This window comes from Salmo salar, chromosome 01 (genome assembly GCF_965601325.2).
Source record: "Salmo salar chromosome 01, fSalSal1, whole genome shotgun sequence".
NCBI classification, from domain to species: domain Eukaryota; kingdom Metazoa; phylum Chordata; class Actinopteri; order Salmoniformes; family Salmonidae; genus Salmo; species Salmo salar.
Window position 1 is genome coordinate 62,732,396 of NC_138291.1, and position 17,879 is coordinate 62,750,274.

Here is a 17,879-nt window from a genome sequence, read left to right on the forward strand (position 1 = left end):
ACTTTGACTGGGGTGACTTATTCTCAACAGACAAGCAATGCTGGCTGAATTGATGGTGAGACAAGGTATAAAGTCCATGGTTGCTAATCAAATGTTTTGGTCTTGGTGTCTGTGGATATACATGACTTTGTTTGGGCCATTATTGCCCCTGGCTTACCCTTGATGGATTGAGCATGGGGAGAAGAACAAAAAACCACCAGACATGTCAGACTTCATTCAGAAGTGATTTGAGGCTCCATCCTTGATGTAATTACCAGTTTAAATATCATGACAGAGATGACCACAAGACAAACTGTCTAATACCATGTAGAATGTAAATGCCTAAATGTGGTATGTAAAAGATGGTGTTGAAAAATAATATATTACATTAAAATGGAGGTAGATTATATTTTATTCCAACTATTAATATATGTTGATAAAATTCTTCCACTGTGATGCTCAATTTCTCATAAATGTATTTACTCACTCAGCTCCTGACCTACAGTATATATACACTGAACACAAAAATAAATGCAACATGTACAATGCTGGTTCCATGTTTCATGGGCTGAAATAAAAGATTCCAGAAAATTTCAATTTGCACAAAAAAGCTTATTTCTCTCAAATGTTGTGCACAAATTAGCTTACATCCCTGTTACTGAGCATTTTATCCATTGTCAAGATAATCGATCAACCTCACAGGTGTGGCAATAAAAGGCCACTCTAAATTTGGCAGTTTTGTCCCGCAACACAATCCCACTAATGTCTCAAGTTTTGAGGAAGCGTGCAACTGGCATGCTGACTGCAGGGATGTCCACCAGAGCTGTTTCTTTTCACAACCATAAGCCCCCTCCAACGTCGTTTTAGAGAATTTGACAGTACGTCCAACATGCATCACAACTGCAGACCACGTGCAACCAACGCCAGCCTAGGACCTCCACATCCGGCTTCTTCACCTGTGGGATCAGCAGAGGGGGTGTGGAGCTGCGGAGTATTTCTGCCTGTAATAAAGCCCTTTTGTGGGGAACAACTCACTCTGATTCGCTGGCCTTCAACAATAGCTATTCATTCTATCATTTTTTTCCCCATTCTCTATTTCATTGTTAGTTCATTTGAACTGTAGCCTATGCCTGTCACACGGATGACTAGGTAAGTGTTGGTAGTAGGCCTGTAGTAAGTCTGCTTGTATGCCTTTGTATACATTTGTTAATCTACCTGTTCCTTTTGTTTGTTTACATTTTGCACCTACACTTTTGAACCACTGACAACAGCAGTAAATAAAATCATCCACTCCTCAACACACCTTACTCCCTGCTTTGTCTTGCCATGAAGTCCACCTCTCTGGCCCACATAGAATTCTGCCCAACCATGGTAAGAGAGCTCCCCTCAGTGGTCAATAGAGCAACTAAGTATCTTCTTCTATGGCACAGGGGTTCCCAAACTTTTAATATCAAGGCACCATGAATATAATAAGCCTCCAAATTATGGAAGCTCATTCCTGCCACAATTTTCAATTTTTTATGTTGATACTATCGAAAAATGTTGAGATACGTAACAAAATGTTGTAGATACAATATAAAAATGTTGAGATAGTAGATCATACATTTAGCATATGTTTCTTCTTTTGTAGCATTGTGTGGCGATTTCCATCTACAGTATACATTTTACAGAGATCAGCACAGCATGGCTGCCAGCAAAAGTATGGCGAGCTGGCATTTGCCCAAGTACTTTGATTTGGTTTAATAAAAAATATTGACATAAAAGCATTGGAAATTGGTACAAAGTACTGTTGTTAAGACTGATTTACCTCATGATTTGTCAACTTGTGTACAATCTGTGCTTCAGTCTGAACTGTAGCCTATTGACAACCACAGCTGCAGGTAGCCTAGAAAAGCCTATGCACTCTGATCTCCTCTGGCCAGGGGAAATCAAGCGGTAATGTCATGTATTTACAGCCTAAGCCTGGGGCATCACGCACCCCATAAATCTGAGGGGTGCATGGCTGGGGGTGGTCTGGATTTCATTTTTCAAACACCTGAAACCTTTTCCTGCAACCTAGAGCCACAATCAATATATAATAATATATATATCAATAATATATCAATATATATAGAATAAATACATGTATTTTTCTACATGTCTAAGTATATCTCTTGAGCTGTCTGTATCCTCCTGACTGGTGGATATTTTTTTAAAGAAACAAAATATGTTTCTCTGCATCTCTGTTAATTGTTAGAATTGTCTAAAATGTCATTGTATACTGTAGATTTCCCTTCACTGGAACTAAGGGGCCTAGCCCAAACTACAAAAAATAGCCCCAGACCATTATTCCTCCTCCACAAAACTTTACAGTTGGCACTATGCATTCGAGGTAGCGTTCTCCTGGCATCTGCCAAACCCAGATTAGTCCGTCGGACTGCCAGTCCAATGGCGCCGAGCTTAACACCACTCCAGCCGATGCTTGGCATTGCGCATGGTGATCTTAGGCTTGTGTGCGGCTGCTCGGCCATGGAAACCCATTTCATGATTTAAAAAAATCTCTTTTAGTCCCCATTTGGACTAATCTTCCAAGAGTCCTTAAACATTAAAATACAATTTATAATACGAACACATTTTCACATATAACACACTATTACAAACATACATAATATACTAACATAATGACCCAATAAATACTCAATCTAAAAAATATTGATTCTTCATCTACAATAGTCCCACAACATTTCTATGTATTATATTTAAATCGTTTTAAAATAATGTTTAAATTTATATATAGAAAGGTTTCTGATTTGCTCAGTTAATTTATTCAATTTCTTTATTGCTCTAAATTGAAATGTTCTTTTGCCTATTTCTCTTTTCTGTCTGGATAACGCATAGATGGTGGACAATCTATTCCTAGTTGTAACATGGGTCGTATAAAGGGGACCAAGGCGCAGCGTGTAAAGTGCTCATATTTCCTTTTAATGATAACACTTAAACAAAATAACCAAAACGACAGCCAACAGTTCCGTCAGGTACATAGACAAAACGGAAAACAACTACCCACAAAAACCCAGGAAGAAAAACCCCTACTTAAATATTATCTCCAATCAGAGGCAACGAGGACCAGCTACCTCCAATTGGAGATCAACCCCCCAAAAAACAACATAGAAATAGAAAACCTAGAACACAAACATCGAAATAGAAAACATAGAAAAACACAAAACACCCCCTGTCACGCCCTGACCTACTCTACTATAGAAAATGACATCTTACTAGGGTCAGGACGTGACACTAGTATTTACGGAATGTCTGTTTTTTACCAACTGAATACCATTGTGAATAGAACTTGGCCGTTTCAAATTATGTATATTATGAAATAAAATAAGCATGTTTTTTTTCAATTATCTTGTCGATTGATGACCATCCAAGAACATTGCGCATGACTGCAACAGAAGAACCATATCTCCACCTTAAAACAATGCTTGCTGATTTGTTCTGTGCAATCTGCAACCTCCTAACTTCACTTGATGATGCATTTCCCCAGACCACAGAACAGTAGTTCACCTGACTCTCAATTAATGCTTTCCTGGTAAATATTTAGCTATCCTTCTGATTAAGCATGCTGTTTTAATATATTTTTTTTACATGGATTAGTTATTTGAGACGACCATGATAAGCAGTTGTCTCGCTGCACTCCCAATAGTTTGGTTTCTGCCACTTCTTCAATTAGTACTCCTCCCATACTTAATTGTATCCCATGCTGTTTTGGCTTTTTCCTAGTGGAACAGACCAAAATAACTTTGGTTTTCTTGGTGTTTAAAACAAGTTTGTTTTGGCAAACCCACTCCCTCATATTCTCCAAATCTCCTTGTAAAGCTTGCTCTACCTGTTGAAGCGATTGTCTTGCTGCATAAATGGTAGTATCATCTGCAAATATAGTAGCTTGAGTTTCAGCTAAGGCATCGGGAAGGTCGTTGGTATATATTAAATAAAGAAGTGGCCCAAGGCAGCTGCCCTGCGGTATTCCACAGTTTAACACATGAGGGGAAGAAAATAAACCATTGATATAGGCGGACTGTTTCCTCTCACTTAGATATGACTGTACCCAATTCAATGCTACCTCCTTAAAGCCATAATGCATTAATTTTGTCAAAATTATTTAATGATCCACTAAATCAATTGCTGCACTGAAATCTAAAAATAGTACACCCACAAACTTGCCATTATTCATAGCACTGAGCCACTGGTCAGTCATGTCAACCAATGCAGTGGTAGTGGAATGGTTTTTGCGATGGGCATGCTGATTGGCTGTAATCAGATCATTCTTTTCCATGTACTCCCATATTTGTCTACTCACAATACCCTCCAATATCTTACTGAGTGTAGGGAGTAGACTAATTGGTCAACTATTGGCAGGAGTAATGGGTTCTTTGCAGTCTTTCGGAATAGGACACAGTTTCGCATGCTTCCATACATTTGCAAACATCCCCTTTTCCAGTGAACAATTAAATATGTATCTCAGTGGAACTGCAATCTGGGAAGCAGCACTGCAAAGCAAAAAATTGTCCATAAGATCATAACCTGTAGATTTACCATCAGGTAATGACTTCAATAGATTTAACACCTCCTCCACTGACACCATTTGCAGACTAAAAGAGCAGACCTTGTTGCTCATAATATGATCATCAATCCATTGGACAATAGCTTGTTTGGAAGAATGTATGTTTACATTGTTGCTCAGTAAATTAATTTTCTTTGTAAAAAAAATCTGCAAAATGATTGGCAATATCAACTGGTTTTGTTATTATTCTCCCGTCAACCTCCACACTTGATGGGCATGATGAGATAGATGTACCAAGTAAGCCCTTAACTGTGTTCCATACCTTTTTAGAATCATTTTTACAATCAATAAAAACATTGTTGTAAAATAACTTATTTCTCTCTTTCGATTCAATTTAACTGCATAATTACGTAATGTTCTATAATTCTGTTCATCAATTTCTAATTTTGACTTGGCTGCTAAGACTTTTGCCATATTTCTTTGAGAAAATGCCTTACCCAGTTCATCATCAATCCATGGAGATGGACGAGCACCAACTGTACTCTTTCTTACTGGGGCATGATGGTCCATTACCTCAGTGAGCAAATCAATAAAACATTCTGTAGCGTGATTTAAATCATCCTCTAGATAAGTCAGCTCCCAGGGTACAGCAGCCAAATCATTTAGAAATAGCTCATGATGAAATGTTTTAAAATTTCTCTTGACCACAATCCTAGGGGGTTTCTTTGGAACCTTGGTGTTCATGGTTATGGTCACAATATTATGGTCTGTCCAGCCCACTGGCATTGATCTGGCTTTTAAGCATTGCAATGGTATATTACAGAAAATCAGATCAATGCATGTGTCTGAACGATGACCCAACTTAATTGATGATCTAGTAGTATCATTAACCATTTGTTTCAAACCACAGTTCATGGCATATCTCATCAATTTTGTTCTATTCGAATTATTGTGATCCTTCCAATTTATATTAAAATCACCCAAGATAAATACATCTCTGTTGCTATCTGTGGCCTGGTCAAACCCAGTACATAAGTCATCCAGATAGGACACCTTAGAGCTAGGAGGTCTATACACACACCCCACCAATATGGCTGCCTGGTGAGGCAGATGTACCTGAGGCCATAGTGCCTCTACTTGACATACATTAAGGTCATCCCTTCTCTTAAAAGGTATCTGATTCTGAATGTACAGTGCTACACCCCCACCATTCCTATTCCTGTCTCTTCTCAGTAGACTATATCCATGAATGTTCATTTGCCCATCATTTACAGATGCATCTAAATGCGTTTCGGTCAAAGCCAAAATATGAATATTATTTATCTTGACCAAGTTAAAAACCTCATGTATTTTGTTAGGAAGGCTACATACATTAACCTGAGCTATATGCAACCCTTTCCTTATCAAGTGACGATCAATAGAGCATGTATTCGTTATAGTTGAAGTTGTCATGATACACTACATCACACAAAATCAAATTCGAACATTAAATTAAAATAGCCAGGGAGTTACTCTAGAGTCCCGATACAATTGTCCGCTGATATAAAGTTTATCCATCACCATGGAGACTCGTTGATTCAGGCAACGCTGGGATGGGACATAGCTTTTTCCTCCTTTCATTGATCTCGGTGGGAAGTGATCATTCATTCCAAAATCAGTGTTTCTGAGTTCTCTGCCCATGTTCTTCGTCATTTCTTTTTGCTTAAATTTGTCAAAACATGCAATAATAGCCCGTGGCCTATTTCCAGAGGCCATGAAGGTCCCGACAATCAGTTATTGTGCTGACTATGCTTCCAGAGGAAGTTTGAAACTCGGTAGTGAGTGTTGCAAACCAAGAACAGACGATTTTTACGCACTACACGCTTCAGCACTCGACGGACCCATTCTGTGAGCTTGTGTGGCCTACCACTTTGCCGTTGTTGCTCCTAGATTTTTCCACGTCACAATAACAGCACAGAGTTGACCGGGGCAGCTCTAGCAGGACAGAAATTTGACGAACTGACTTGTTGGAAAGATGGCATCCTATGATGGTTCCACGTTAAAAGTCACTGAGCTTTTCAGTAAGGTCATTCTACTGACAATGTTTGTCTATGGATTTTATACACCTGTTAGCAGCTGTTGTAGCTGAAATAGCTGAATCCACTCATTTAAAGGGGTGTCCACATACTTTTGTATATATAGTGTAGTTATGAGGTTGGAAGATTGGGGAACCTATCTGAGCTAGCTAAAGCCAACTTCATAAAATTGCTAGGTGACTAGTAGTGTTAGAGATAAACTACAAAAACGCTAACTATCTTAGCTGGCATGCCTGCTGGCAAGGTTGGTAGACATCTCAAGAAGTGCTTAAATATGCAGAAAAATAAACATGTTTTCATTTTTTCAAGGTTAGTAGTCATCTCAGGAGGCGCTTAGATATGCAGGAAAATGTACATATATTTTTGTTTACATAGAATTAAGTATAATTATTAACAAAAACAGAATGCTCCTGCTAAAGTTTAAAGCAGTCATACAGCAGATGGCGCGAGAAGACAACGCATCCTCGCCACTCTGAAGAGGGAGAGAGAGGGGCACGAGTTTTCCAGTCAGCCAAATTTTTCTCAGAAACTGCAGTCACGCACCCTTGCTTCTCGAATCCCCAGCGCCAGCTGCTATGCATCTGCAGCAGCCACTCCCTATTCTCCCTTTTGGCCGAAACCCGGGAGTGCCCTAGGCAACAGCTGTATGCGCGAGGAGGCAGGCATGCCCAGAAGCCGCGGTCTAGCCGGCGAGGGGCTCTGCTGAAGAGACCTCGTGCGGACGACTTTGAGAAAGGCGGGAATATAGGAGAACACCGCTCTTTTCGGAGAGCTTCAAAATGGGCGTCTGAGAAATAGAACAAACATGAATTTGGTATAATTATATGGACGTTAGATAAAGAGTGTATATTTGGGTCCATGTGGGAAGTTAGGATTGGTTGGATTGTGCACTGAATTCGTAGGTTACTGACTGTTGTAGGATAGATACTTTTATCCTCCCATTGGAGTAGCCTAGTACAACGATGGAAAAGGCGACGCAGCCCCAGCTGATGGTCAATAGCGCAGAGAGTTCGACGGAGGAGCTCTCCAAGATAAGCGACGAGGAGCTGCTCAAGTGGAGCAAAGAGGAGTTGGTGCGGCGGCTACGGAGGGCAGAAGCAGTGAAGATGGGTTTTATGCTTGACCACGGGAATTTGATCCGGGAGGTGAATCGGCGACTCCAGCAGCACCTGACCGAGATCCGGGGTTTGAAGGTGAGGCAAGTGTGATAATGCCGGGCGCGCAAGTTTGCGCACTGCTCTATGGATGTATAACGGTCTCATGTTGTGTAGCCTTTGTAGGTATGTTTCCTAATAAAAAACAATGGACTAATCATGCGTTATAAAAGCTGTAGCCTATAGGGTTACCTCTGCAAACTCCTTGAAAATAATGAAGGTAGGTGGTTCCAGTGGCGGTTCTAGACCATTTCAACGGGGGCCGTGCGGGGGGCCAGTTACATTAGACGTTATTGTTGTCATATCGTTTTCTTCACTGCATTGTAGGCATTAGCAGGCAAAAGACCATGTTCATAATCATTAGTGTTCCTTGTTGCCACTGTCTAATAACATGTAAAAAAAGAATGATAGCAAAAATTAGTTATGTAAACATTATTTCATACTCCACATTTAAGGGGGCCACAAGGGGGTCCAAAATTGTTGTCACAGGGGCACTGCCCCCCCCAGAACCGCCCCTGGGTGGTTCGAAGGTAGCAAGTAGCCTATATCATAATCCAACACAAAGATCCACTTGTTGCTTTTATGCTTTTCCTATTACAGATGGAGCTGCTGAGGATATTTAAACACAACCACAAAAGTACATTTTAGAAGGCCTATGATTTGTTTCAAAATCACAGTAAATCATCAGTAAAATACATCACCATCACACGCACACACATGCTCCCCCTCAATACAATATTGCGTGCTCAACATTTGTTATCCGAAATCCTATATGATAAATTATATATCACCTCTGTGCTTTATCCTATTTGTGTGTGTGTGTGTGTGTGTGTGTGTGTGTGTGTGTGTGTGTGTGTGTGTGTGTGTGTGTGTGTGTGTGTGTGTGTGTGTGTGTGTGTGTGTGTGTGTGTATCCAGGATGTGAACCAGAAGCTGCAGGAGGATAACCAGGAGCTGCGGGACCTGTGCTGTTTCCTTGATGACGACCGTCAGAAGGGCAAGCGTGTGTCCCGGGAGTGGCAGCGTCTGGGCCGCTACAGCGCCGGCCTCATGAGGAAAGAGGTGGCTCTCTACCTGCAGAAACTCAAGGAGCTGGAGCAGCGCCAGGGAGAAGTGGTCAGAGAGAACCTGGATCTCAAAGAGCTGTGTATCCTACTGGACGAGGAGAGAGGGGGAGGAGCAGGGCAAAGTGCAGGGTGTAGAAGCTCCATCGACAGCCAAAGTAGTCTGTCTCAAACAGGGGGGGCTACACTGGGCTTGCTCCGAGACGTGGGGGATGGGAGCAGCACCTCGAGTGCGGGAAGCACGGACAGCCCTGACCACCCCCACCGTAAGCCCCCTCACCAGGGCTCCGGCCTGGGCTCCAACCCTGGCTCCAACCATGACAAACCAGAGGGCCCGGGCCCCGAATCTACAGGCCGCCGCCACAGCTCCACCCCGGACTACCACACCTTCCCCCAGGCCTGCAGGCCCCGCGGGGGGTCCCTCACCAGCCCTGATCCCAGGGGCCTCCGGGGGCCCTGCAGCCCAGAGAAACACTGCATATTCCCTACCCGACTGGCGGCTGAGGCCCACTCCAAACCCAGCAGTGCTGGCATGCTGGCACAGAAACCACTTTTGGGGTCTGGGCCAAACCAAGTTTCGGGCCAGTCAAGTCCTGACCTCTCACAGAGACACAGGGTTAATGCGGTCGGGGTTGGGGCTGGATGTTGGACCCCTGAGCCCAAACAGGCACTGACGGGGACGCCAGAGCACCTGAGGAAGGGTCGGGTGATTGTGGGGAGCCCTGAAGTGTTAAGACACCACAACCACAGCCCCAGTTCAGAGTACTGGAAGGGGAGGTACGGCAGCAGCCCCCCAGCAGGCAGGGAGTGGGGACAGATGAGGACCACTGGAGATGAGTTGTCCCCTCACCACAGCAGCATCTACAACGGCATGAACGGTGAGTTTTTATCCAGAATAGTAATAATGCTTTATTTAATAATTATTTATAAAGGACAATATGTAGCTGAGGTGGTTCAAGAAACTATGCTTGTGTGATGGGTCTGAGACATTAACCCCATCTGAGACATAATACTCATGCCTAGGCTTTAGCTCAGTGGGCTTACACAGGCTATGTGGGTTAGCACACCCTGTAGCCCTCTAGGACTAGGGTTGGTGACCACTGTATATGGCTAGGTCAACCGTATAAATCAAATATAATTTTATTTGTCACATGCACTGAATACAAAAGGTATAGACTTTACCGTGAAATGCTTACTTACGAGCCCTTCCCAATGATGCAGAGTAAAAAATAATGCAAAATATTAACAAAAGAGGAATAAAATACACAAGAATTAAGCTATATACAGGGAGTAGCAGTACCAATACCAAATCACTGTGCAGTGGTACAAGGTACTTGAGGTAGATATGTACATAAAGACAGGGGTAAATTGACTAGGCATGTGTAACAAAACTGTCCTTGCAATTTGTGTCTAGTAGCCAATGGGTAGGTTAGGCTATGGCAGGTTCAGTCACCGTGGTATCTAAGCTTGGGCAATATACAGTTTATACTATATACCGGGGTATTTCGAAATACCGATGGTATGATTTTTTATATCGTAAAAAACAAAAAACTAGCGGGGGCTGCGTGGGTGCGTGCTACGCCACTGCTTATAACTTTAAGTTAAGTTTAACTATAAGAAATCTCAAATCTGTCAATTAAATTATATCCAGCTCAGGGCTCCAGCTATGCATTTGCTTTGCTAACTTGCTAGCTAAGTGGCTAAATTTCAAGATCAAGCTTGGTTCCATTCAGCCACAAGAACATTAGTGAGTTCGGGCACTGATGTTGGCCGATTAGGCCTGGCTTGCAGTCGGCGTTCCAATTCATCCCAAAGGTGTTCAATTGGGTTGAGGTCAAGGCTCTGTGCAGGCCATTTCTGTATGGACCTCGCTTTGTGCACGGGGACATTGTCATGTTGACTTGTTGGAAAGGTGGCATCCTATGACGGTGCCACTTTGAAAGTCACTGAGCTCTTCAGTAAGGCCATTCTACTGCCAATGTCTGTCTATGGAGATTACATAGCTTTGTGCTCGATTTTATACACCTATCAGCAAGGGGTGTGTCTAAAATTGCTGAATCCCCGAATTTGAAGGGGTGTCCACATACTTTTGTATATATAGTGAGGTTTGTACTTTAAATTTTTTTTTATTAGCGCCCCTTGTGTGCACTTTCGGTAATACTGTATACCCTGGTATGATACAGAAACAATATGATGGTTTCAAAATCTGTGGACTGCACAACGCTAGTGGTATCACCAATGTGGTTCAGCAGTAGTTACGGTGTTAGCAAATCAGCAGTGATGTCACCACTCTGTGGGATTCTCTCTCTGTGGAGTTGTGGTGGTGTTTGTGCGTGCATGGGTGTGTGTGAGTGATTGGGGGAGGGCATATGATGTAACACTCCCCAGGGTGTCTGAAGTCAACACAGGTAACACAGCGCTCAGGGCTGTGATTCAGGCAACACACACGCACACAGCCTGCAGTTGTGCCACTAAGCACAGCAGGGTCCTGCCTCCTTGGTTCATTATTATTATTATCAGCATCTTGTAGTTATTTTTACCCACAGTTCCAGGGGCATTTGTGTGTGTGTGTGTCTAAGAGTTCAGGGAGTTATTTTGCTGGACTGTGTGTCCTGGATAAACACACAGAGAGAGAGAGAGAGAGGGAGTAGGGTTGTCCACTTACTTAAATAAGAGGCTTTTATTTTACATTTAAATAACATTAAATCAAACAGATTTTTATAATAACCTAGACAAATGTTCCTCTTTTCATAGTAAAAGCCTAATCTATACATACAAATACTGTGAGGATCGACGCTGGAGACGAGACGCACGAGTGAACATTTAATGAAACAGGGACATGAAACATGAACAGTGTCTGGACAGGGGAAAAATAACAACATCAATACTGACACAGGGAACAAACTGAGGAGCAGACAGATATAGAGGGGGTAATCAACAAAGTAATTGAGTCCAGGTGTGTCCAATATTGCGCATGCTGTGCGTAATGATGGTGATAGGTGGGCGTAATGAAGGGCAGCCAGGCACCCACGAGTGCCAGAGAGGAGGAGCGGGAGCAGGCGTGACAGTACACCCCCCTCTAGGGGCGCCACCCGGCATCCCACCTGGACGAGCCTGACGGGCCGGCCGAGGCATTGGCACTGGACAAGCTGGCTGAGGCGTAGAAGCCCGACGAGCCAGCTGAGGCATGGGAGCCCGACGAGCGGGCTGAGGCGTGGGAGCCTGGCGAACCGGCTGGGGCGTGGGAGCCTGCTGACCGGCTGGGGTGTGGGAGCCTGACGAACCAGGTGAGGCGTGGGAACTGACGAACCGGTTGAGGCGTGGGAGCCTGATGGGCCGGCTGAAGCATGATGTGGAGTGGGCGTCTGTCGAGCCAACCAGGGCAAAAAGACCTCTCGAGCCAGCTAGGGCGTGGAATCCCGACGAGCTAGCTGAGGCACCCCCGGTTCCATCGGCGATGGCACCCAGACGCAACCTCACCAACCAAAACAAAAAACAAAAACTCCCTGATGCTTCCTTTAGTGGTGTCAGCATTCTGTGAGGATAGACGCTGGAGATGAGAAGCAGGTACAGGGAGTGAACATTTAATGAAACAAGGACATGAAACAGAACAGGAACAGCGTCTGGACAGGGGAAAAATAATGACATCAATGCTGACCCAGGGAACAAACTGTGGAGCAGACAGATATGGAGGGGGTAATCAACAAAGTAATGGTGTCCAGGTGAGTCCAATATTGCGCAGCTGTGCGTAATGATGGTGACAGGTGTGCGTAATGAAGGGCAGCCTGGCGCTGGGGGGAGCGAGAGCAGGCACTATACATGTTTTGGGGATAAATTATGTGAGTGTGTCTTTCCTTTTAAGAATGAATGTGCACATGTTTAAATGTGCGTGAGACAGAGAGAGAAAGCGACAGAGAGAGAGAGAGTGAGTGAGTGTGTGTGCGTGCAGCTCTAAATTGGTAAAGATTACTGTAGAGTGCTGAGTGGATGCTGTTTGAGTCCTGGAGGTGAGCAGTTTGCCTGACACTGCGCTTATCACCCCAGAACTACACTCTCATTTACACACTACTGTCTACTCGGTAGGAAAGACACTACAATATATACTGAACAAAAATATAAACGCAACATGCAACAATTTCAAAGATTTTACTGAGTTACAGTTCATATAAGGAAATCAGTCAATTTAAATAAATTCAGTAGGCCCTAATCTATGGCAGTGGTGGAAAAGTACCCAACTGTCATACTTGAGTAAAAATAAAGATACCTTCATAGAAAATGACTCAAGTAAAAGTGAAAGTCACCAAGTAAAATACTAATTGAGTAAAAGTCGAAATGTATTTGGTTTTAAATATACTTAAGTATAAAAAGTAAATTGAATTGCAAAAATATACTTAAGTATCAAAAGTAAAAGTATAAATCATTTCAAATTCCTTATATTATTAATCAAACCAGATGGCACCATTTTCTTGTTTTTTATTTTATTTACGGATAGCCAGGGGCACCTACCAACACTCAGACATCATTTACAAATAAAGAATTTGTGTTTAGTGAGTCCGCCAGTAGGGATGACCAGGGGATGTTCTCTTGATAAGCGTGTCAGAAGGTGGGTGTAGCTGGTGCATGAAGTCAGGCGCAGGAGAGGAAAATGAGTGAGCAACGTACTTTACTCAATATAAAGGCACAAGGTAACAATACACTTGACCAACAATAAACGGTAATCAATTACACATGGGTGAAAACAGCACCCGTCGAAATACCAGCCATAACGTACCGAATGAACATAGAAACAATCATGCACAAAAAACTTGGGGGAAACAGAGGGTTAAATACATGAACATGTAATTGGGGAATGAAACCAGGTGTGTAGAAAACAAAGACAAAACAAATGGAAAATTAAAGGTGGATCAGTGATGGCTAGAAGACCGGTGACGTCGACCGCCGAACGCTGCCCGAACAAGGAGAGGGACCGACTTCGGCGGACGTCGTGACAAAGCGTGTGAATTGGACCCTTTTCCTTTTCTGCTAAGCATTCAGAATGTAACGAGTACTTTTGGGTGTCAGGGAAAATGTATAGAGTAAAAAGTACATTATTTTCTTTAGGAATGTAGTGAAGTAAAAATACAAGTTGTCAAAAATATAAATAGTAAAGTAAAGTACAGATACCCCCAAAACCTACTTATGTAGAACTTTAAAGTATTTTTACTTAAGTACTTTACACCACTGATCTATGGATTTCACATGACTGGGCAGGAATTGTGTACACATCATTGTGACATGAGCCGTGCATTATCATGCTAAAACATGAGGTGATGGCTGCAGATGAATGGCATGACAATGGGCCTCAGGATCTCGTCACGGTATCTCTGTGCCTTCAAATTGCCAACAAAGACCGTTGAAGCGCGAGGCTCAACTTCTCCGCTGTTTTGGTGCCCTGGCTACCATGCTGTAACAGTGTGACGGCGAAACCGTGCACATGAGCAGATACTGTGTGTGACCGTGTGAGAGCGAAGTGGTGCATCTCGCTCATCTCAATATCTCCGGTGCTGCTCATGGCAATGTCATTTCACTAAGGCTAACATTAAGATCCATTTTTTATGAGAGGATTGATCATTTAGAGGCATATTGAACAGGGATTAGAGTGTAATTGAGAAGTTTATTATAAGGCTTTGAAGGCACATCACTGTCAGAACAGGGTGTACAGTAAAGTATGAAGAGCTTGCATTGTGTTCATATTTCTTTCTCTCTCTCTCTCTCTCATCCTTCGCTCTTTCTCTTTTTCTGTCATCCTCTCACTCTCTCTGCTCCCTCCCTCCCTGCTGTGGAAGCTGAGTTTATTGGGAAATTAATGTCTGGTGCTCACTCACCCCTCTGACACCATGAGCAAACAAATGGGAGAGCAGTCTTCAGGAGCTGCCACCGCTTAACACTGCTCTCTATATCCTCCTGCCTCTCTGTTTTTATTCCCATTCTTCTTCCATCCTTCATCCTCTCACCCCATAGTCTCAAATCACCCTATCTCACTCTCTTCCTCCCAGCGCTTTCTTCTTTCTCCCCCTCTGCCTCCCCTCTTTCTGTCTCCAGCCCTCTCTTAATGTTACAGAAGTGATTGGGATCTCACATACTGTGTGTGGTCTGGTCTGTTGGTCTCAGGCACATAGAGGCACCAGTTAGCCTGGCTGGTGTTTTGCCATTGTTCTGCCATTAATAATTTTGTAAAAATCTTTATTTAACTAGGCAAGTCAGTTAAGAACAAATTCTTATTTTCAAAGACGGCGTAGGAACAGTGCCTTGTTCAGGGGCAGAATGACAGATTTTTACCTTGTCAGCTCGGGGATTCAATTTTGCAACCTTTTGGTTACTAGTCCAACGCTCTAACCACTAGGCTACTTGGCTACTTGCCGCCCCGTATGTGTCGGTGACAATCCAGTTCCCTATGTCTGTGTGCATTGTGTGTGCCTTGTGTTGTGCTCTATCAAATTGAATTCAATTCTATTGGCATGACTGTTGTCCAATATTGCCATAGTGGTAAATAACATGGTTAATCACAACAAGCAATTAATGAATGCTTTATCACATTTTTCAAAAGCCTGAAGGCAACATGCTTCCTGTCTGTATGGTTTCCATGGGCTCTAGCCATGTCTGTGTGTCTGTGCTCTCTCTGGTCTCCCTCTGTCCTGCCTGCTACTCCTCTATTCTTCTACTTAGATTTTTTTATCTAAGGTCAGCAATGTCCTCTCTCTTCCAAAGAACCAACAGTACATGTACATTCAGCATGGCGTTATGTGCCGTAGTCTCTGGCATGGGTAAATCTTCATTATAAAACAGAGCTTTGTCGACAAGAGCCAGCACCTTAACAAATGATGGCCGTCAACACTATGGCTGTGCTGTGTTCAATAATTGAGAAGGCCAGCCTTGTGGCAATCAGTAAACATTTCCGAATGGTAAGAGTTTTTTTATGCATTGTAGTTGCTTTATGGACATCAGCTGGGCCTGTACAGGTCAGACCAGCTCCACACACACCTCACTGGGACTGCCTCTGGGGGGCTTTAACCTTTTTTCCAGTTAGAAAAGTGTTAGCGGGGTCAGGGATGTGTTTGTCTGTGTTTACGGTGTGTGTGTGTGTGTGTGTGTGTGTGTGTGTGTGTGTGTGTGTGTTTGTGTGTAACTGCACAGCGCATACCTCCTGACAGAGTCCCCTTGAATCTGCCCTCTACCCTAACGCACATGCACATATGCATGCACGTAGGTACACACACACACAAACACACACACGCACACACACACTCTCCCGAGGGGCAACTAATCCAGTGCTAGGGTGCTCATCTGAGAGGACATGGGCTGTGACCTGGACTACCTTGAATAAGCACCTTCCAAATAATTGCATTGTTTGGTCTATTACCCATTAGAAATGCATTCATAAGCTATACCACTGTGATATAAGGCCAACAAAAATAGCAACCCTAACACTGTTCTTGCTTGTGACACTTGTTTTATAAGCCCAGAATCACTTTGCGCACCCCGCAACAGTCAGCAAGGTTAGTTGGGGATAAAATATGTTCTCTTTAATTCTTTTCCATTCCATTATATGCCTATTCTTACTATAAAATATAAAATATATGTGTGTTGTTGACTGTGATAAAGGCAGGGGATCACAGGCAGCGCGAGTTTCAAGTTTGGGGAAGCTAATTTTCACTATAAAAATGTACCTTTATCATAAAGCATTCCATTCATCATCGCATTTGCAGACTTACAGTATGTAAGAGCCCACTATTCGTAATGTGATGAGTAGATTGGATAGTCATAATCTAGACTAATAATATAACTCAATAATGTTTTGCAAAAAAGACCGTTCAGTGCATGGTTGAGCGCATATAGCGTACAGTAGGCTTAGGCTATAGGCTATATCAGATAGCCTACCTTTCTTCTTTCTCTGCACAGGAAATATTTTGACATGTTTCATGCAATTCTACTACACTTTATATGGCTAGAGGTCGACTGATTATGATTTTTCAACGCCGATACCGATATTTTTTCAATTTGGTTTAAATAATGCAAAAACACAGTGTTGGAGAAGAAAGTGCAATATGTGCCGTGTAAAAAAGCTAATGTTTAAGTTCCTTGCTCAGAACATGAGAACATATGAAAGCTGATGGTTACTTTTAACATGAGTCTTCAATATTCCCAGTTAAGAAGTTTTAGGTTGTAGTTATTATAGGAATTATAGGACTATTTCTCTCTATACCATTTGTATTTCATATACCTTTGACTATTTGATGTTCTTATAGGCACTATAGTATTGCCAGCCTAATCTCGGGAGTTGATAGGCTTGAAGTCATAAACAGCGCAATGCTTGAAGCACAGCGAAGAGCTGCTGGCAAACGCAGGAAAGTGCTGTTTGAATAAATGCTTACGAGCCTGCTGCTGCCTACCACCGCTCAGTCAGACTGCTCTATCAAATATCAAATCATAGACTTAATTATAAAATAATAAACCCACAGAAATATGAGCCTTAGGTCATTAATATGGTAAAATCCAGAAACGATAATTTCGAAAACAAAACGTTTATTCTTTCAGTGAAATACGGAACCGTTCCGTATTTTATCGAACAGGTGGCATCCCTAAGTCTAAATATTGTTGTTACATTGCACAACCTTCAATGTTATTTCATAATTATGTAAAATTCTGGCAAATTAATTACGGTCTTTGTTAGTAAGAAATGGTCTTCACACAATTCGCAACGAGCCAGGCGGCCCAAACTGCTGCATATACCCTGACTCTGCATGCACAGAACGCAAGAGAAGTAACACAATTTCCCTAGTTAAAATAAATTAATGTTACCAGGCAATATTAATTAAATATGCAGGTTTAAAAAAATATACTTGTGTATTGATTTTAAGAGGCATTGATGTTTATGGTTAGGTACACATTGGTGCAACGACAGTGCTTTTTTCGTGAATGCGGTTGTTAAATCATCACCATTTTGGCGAATTAGGCTGTGATTCGATGATAAATGAACATGCACTGCATTGATTATATGCAATGCAGGACAAGCTAGCTAAACTAGT

At 42.6% G+C, this 17,879-nt stretch overlaps 1 protein-coding gene across 1 annotated transcript in view; it reads left to right on the forward strand.

Annotated features, from left to right (window-relative positions):
- The first annotated feature begins 7,129 nt into the window (after positions 1 to 7,129).
- LOC106607061 (uncharacterized) overlaps positions 7,130 to 17,879 on the forward strand; it is a 38,721-nt gene continuing 27,971 nt past the window's right edge. Inside the window, exons 1-2 of the mRNA XM_014203649.3 lie at positions 7,130 to 7,790; positions 8,669 to 9,692. Coding sequence (XP_014059124.1) covers positions 7,560 to 7,790; positions 8,669 to 9,692 — 1,255 coding nt within the window. The 5' untranslated portion in view covers positions 7,130 to 7,559. The remainder of the gene's footprint in view (positions 7,791 to 8,668; positions 9,693 to 17,879) is intronic.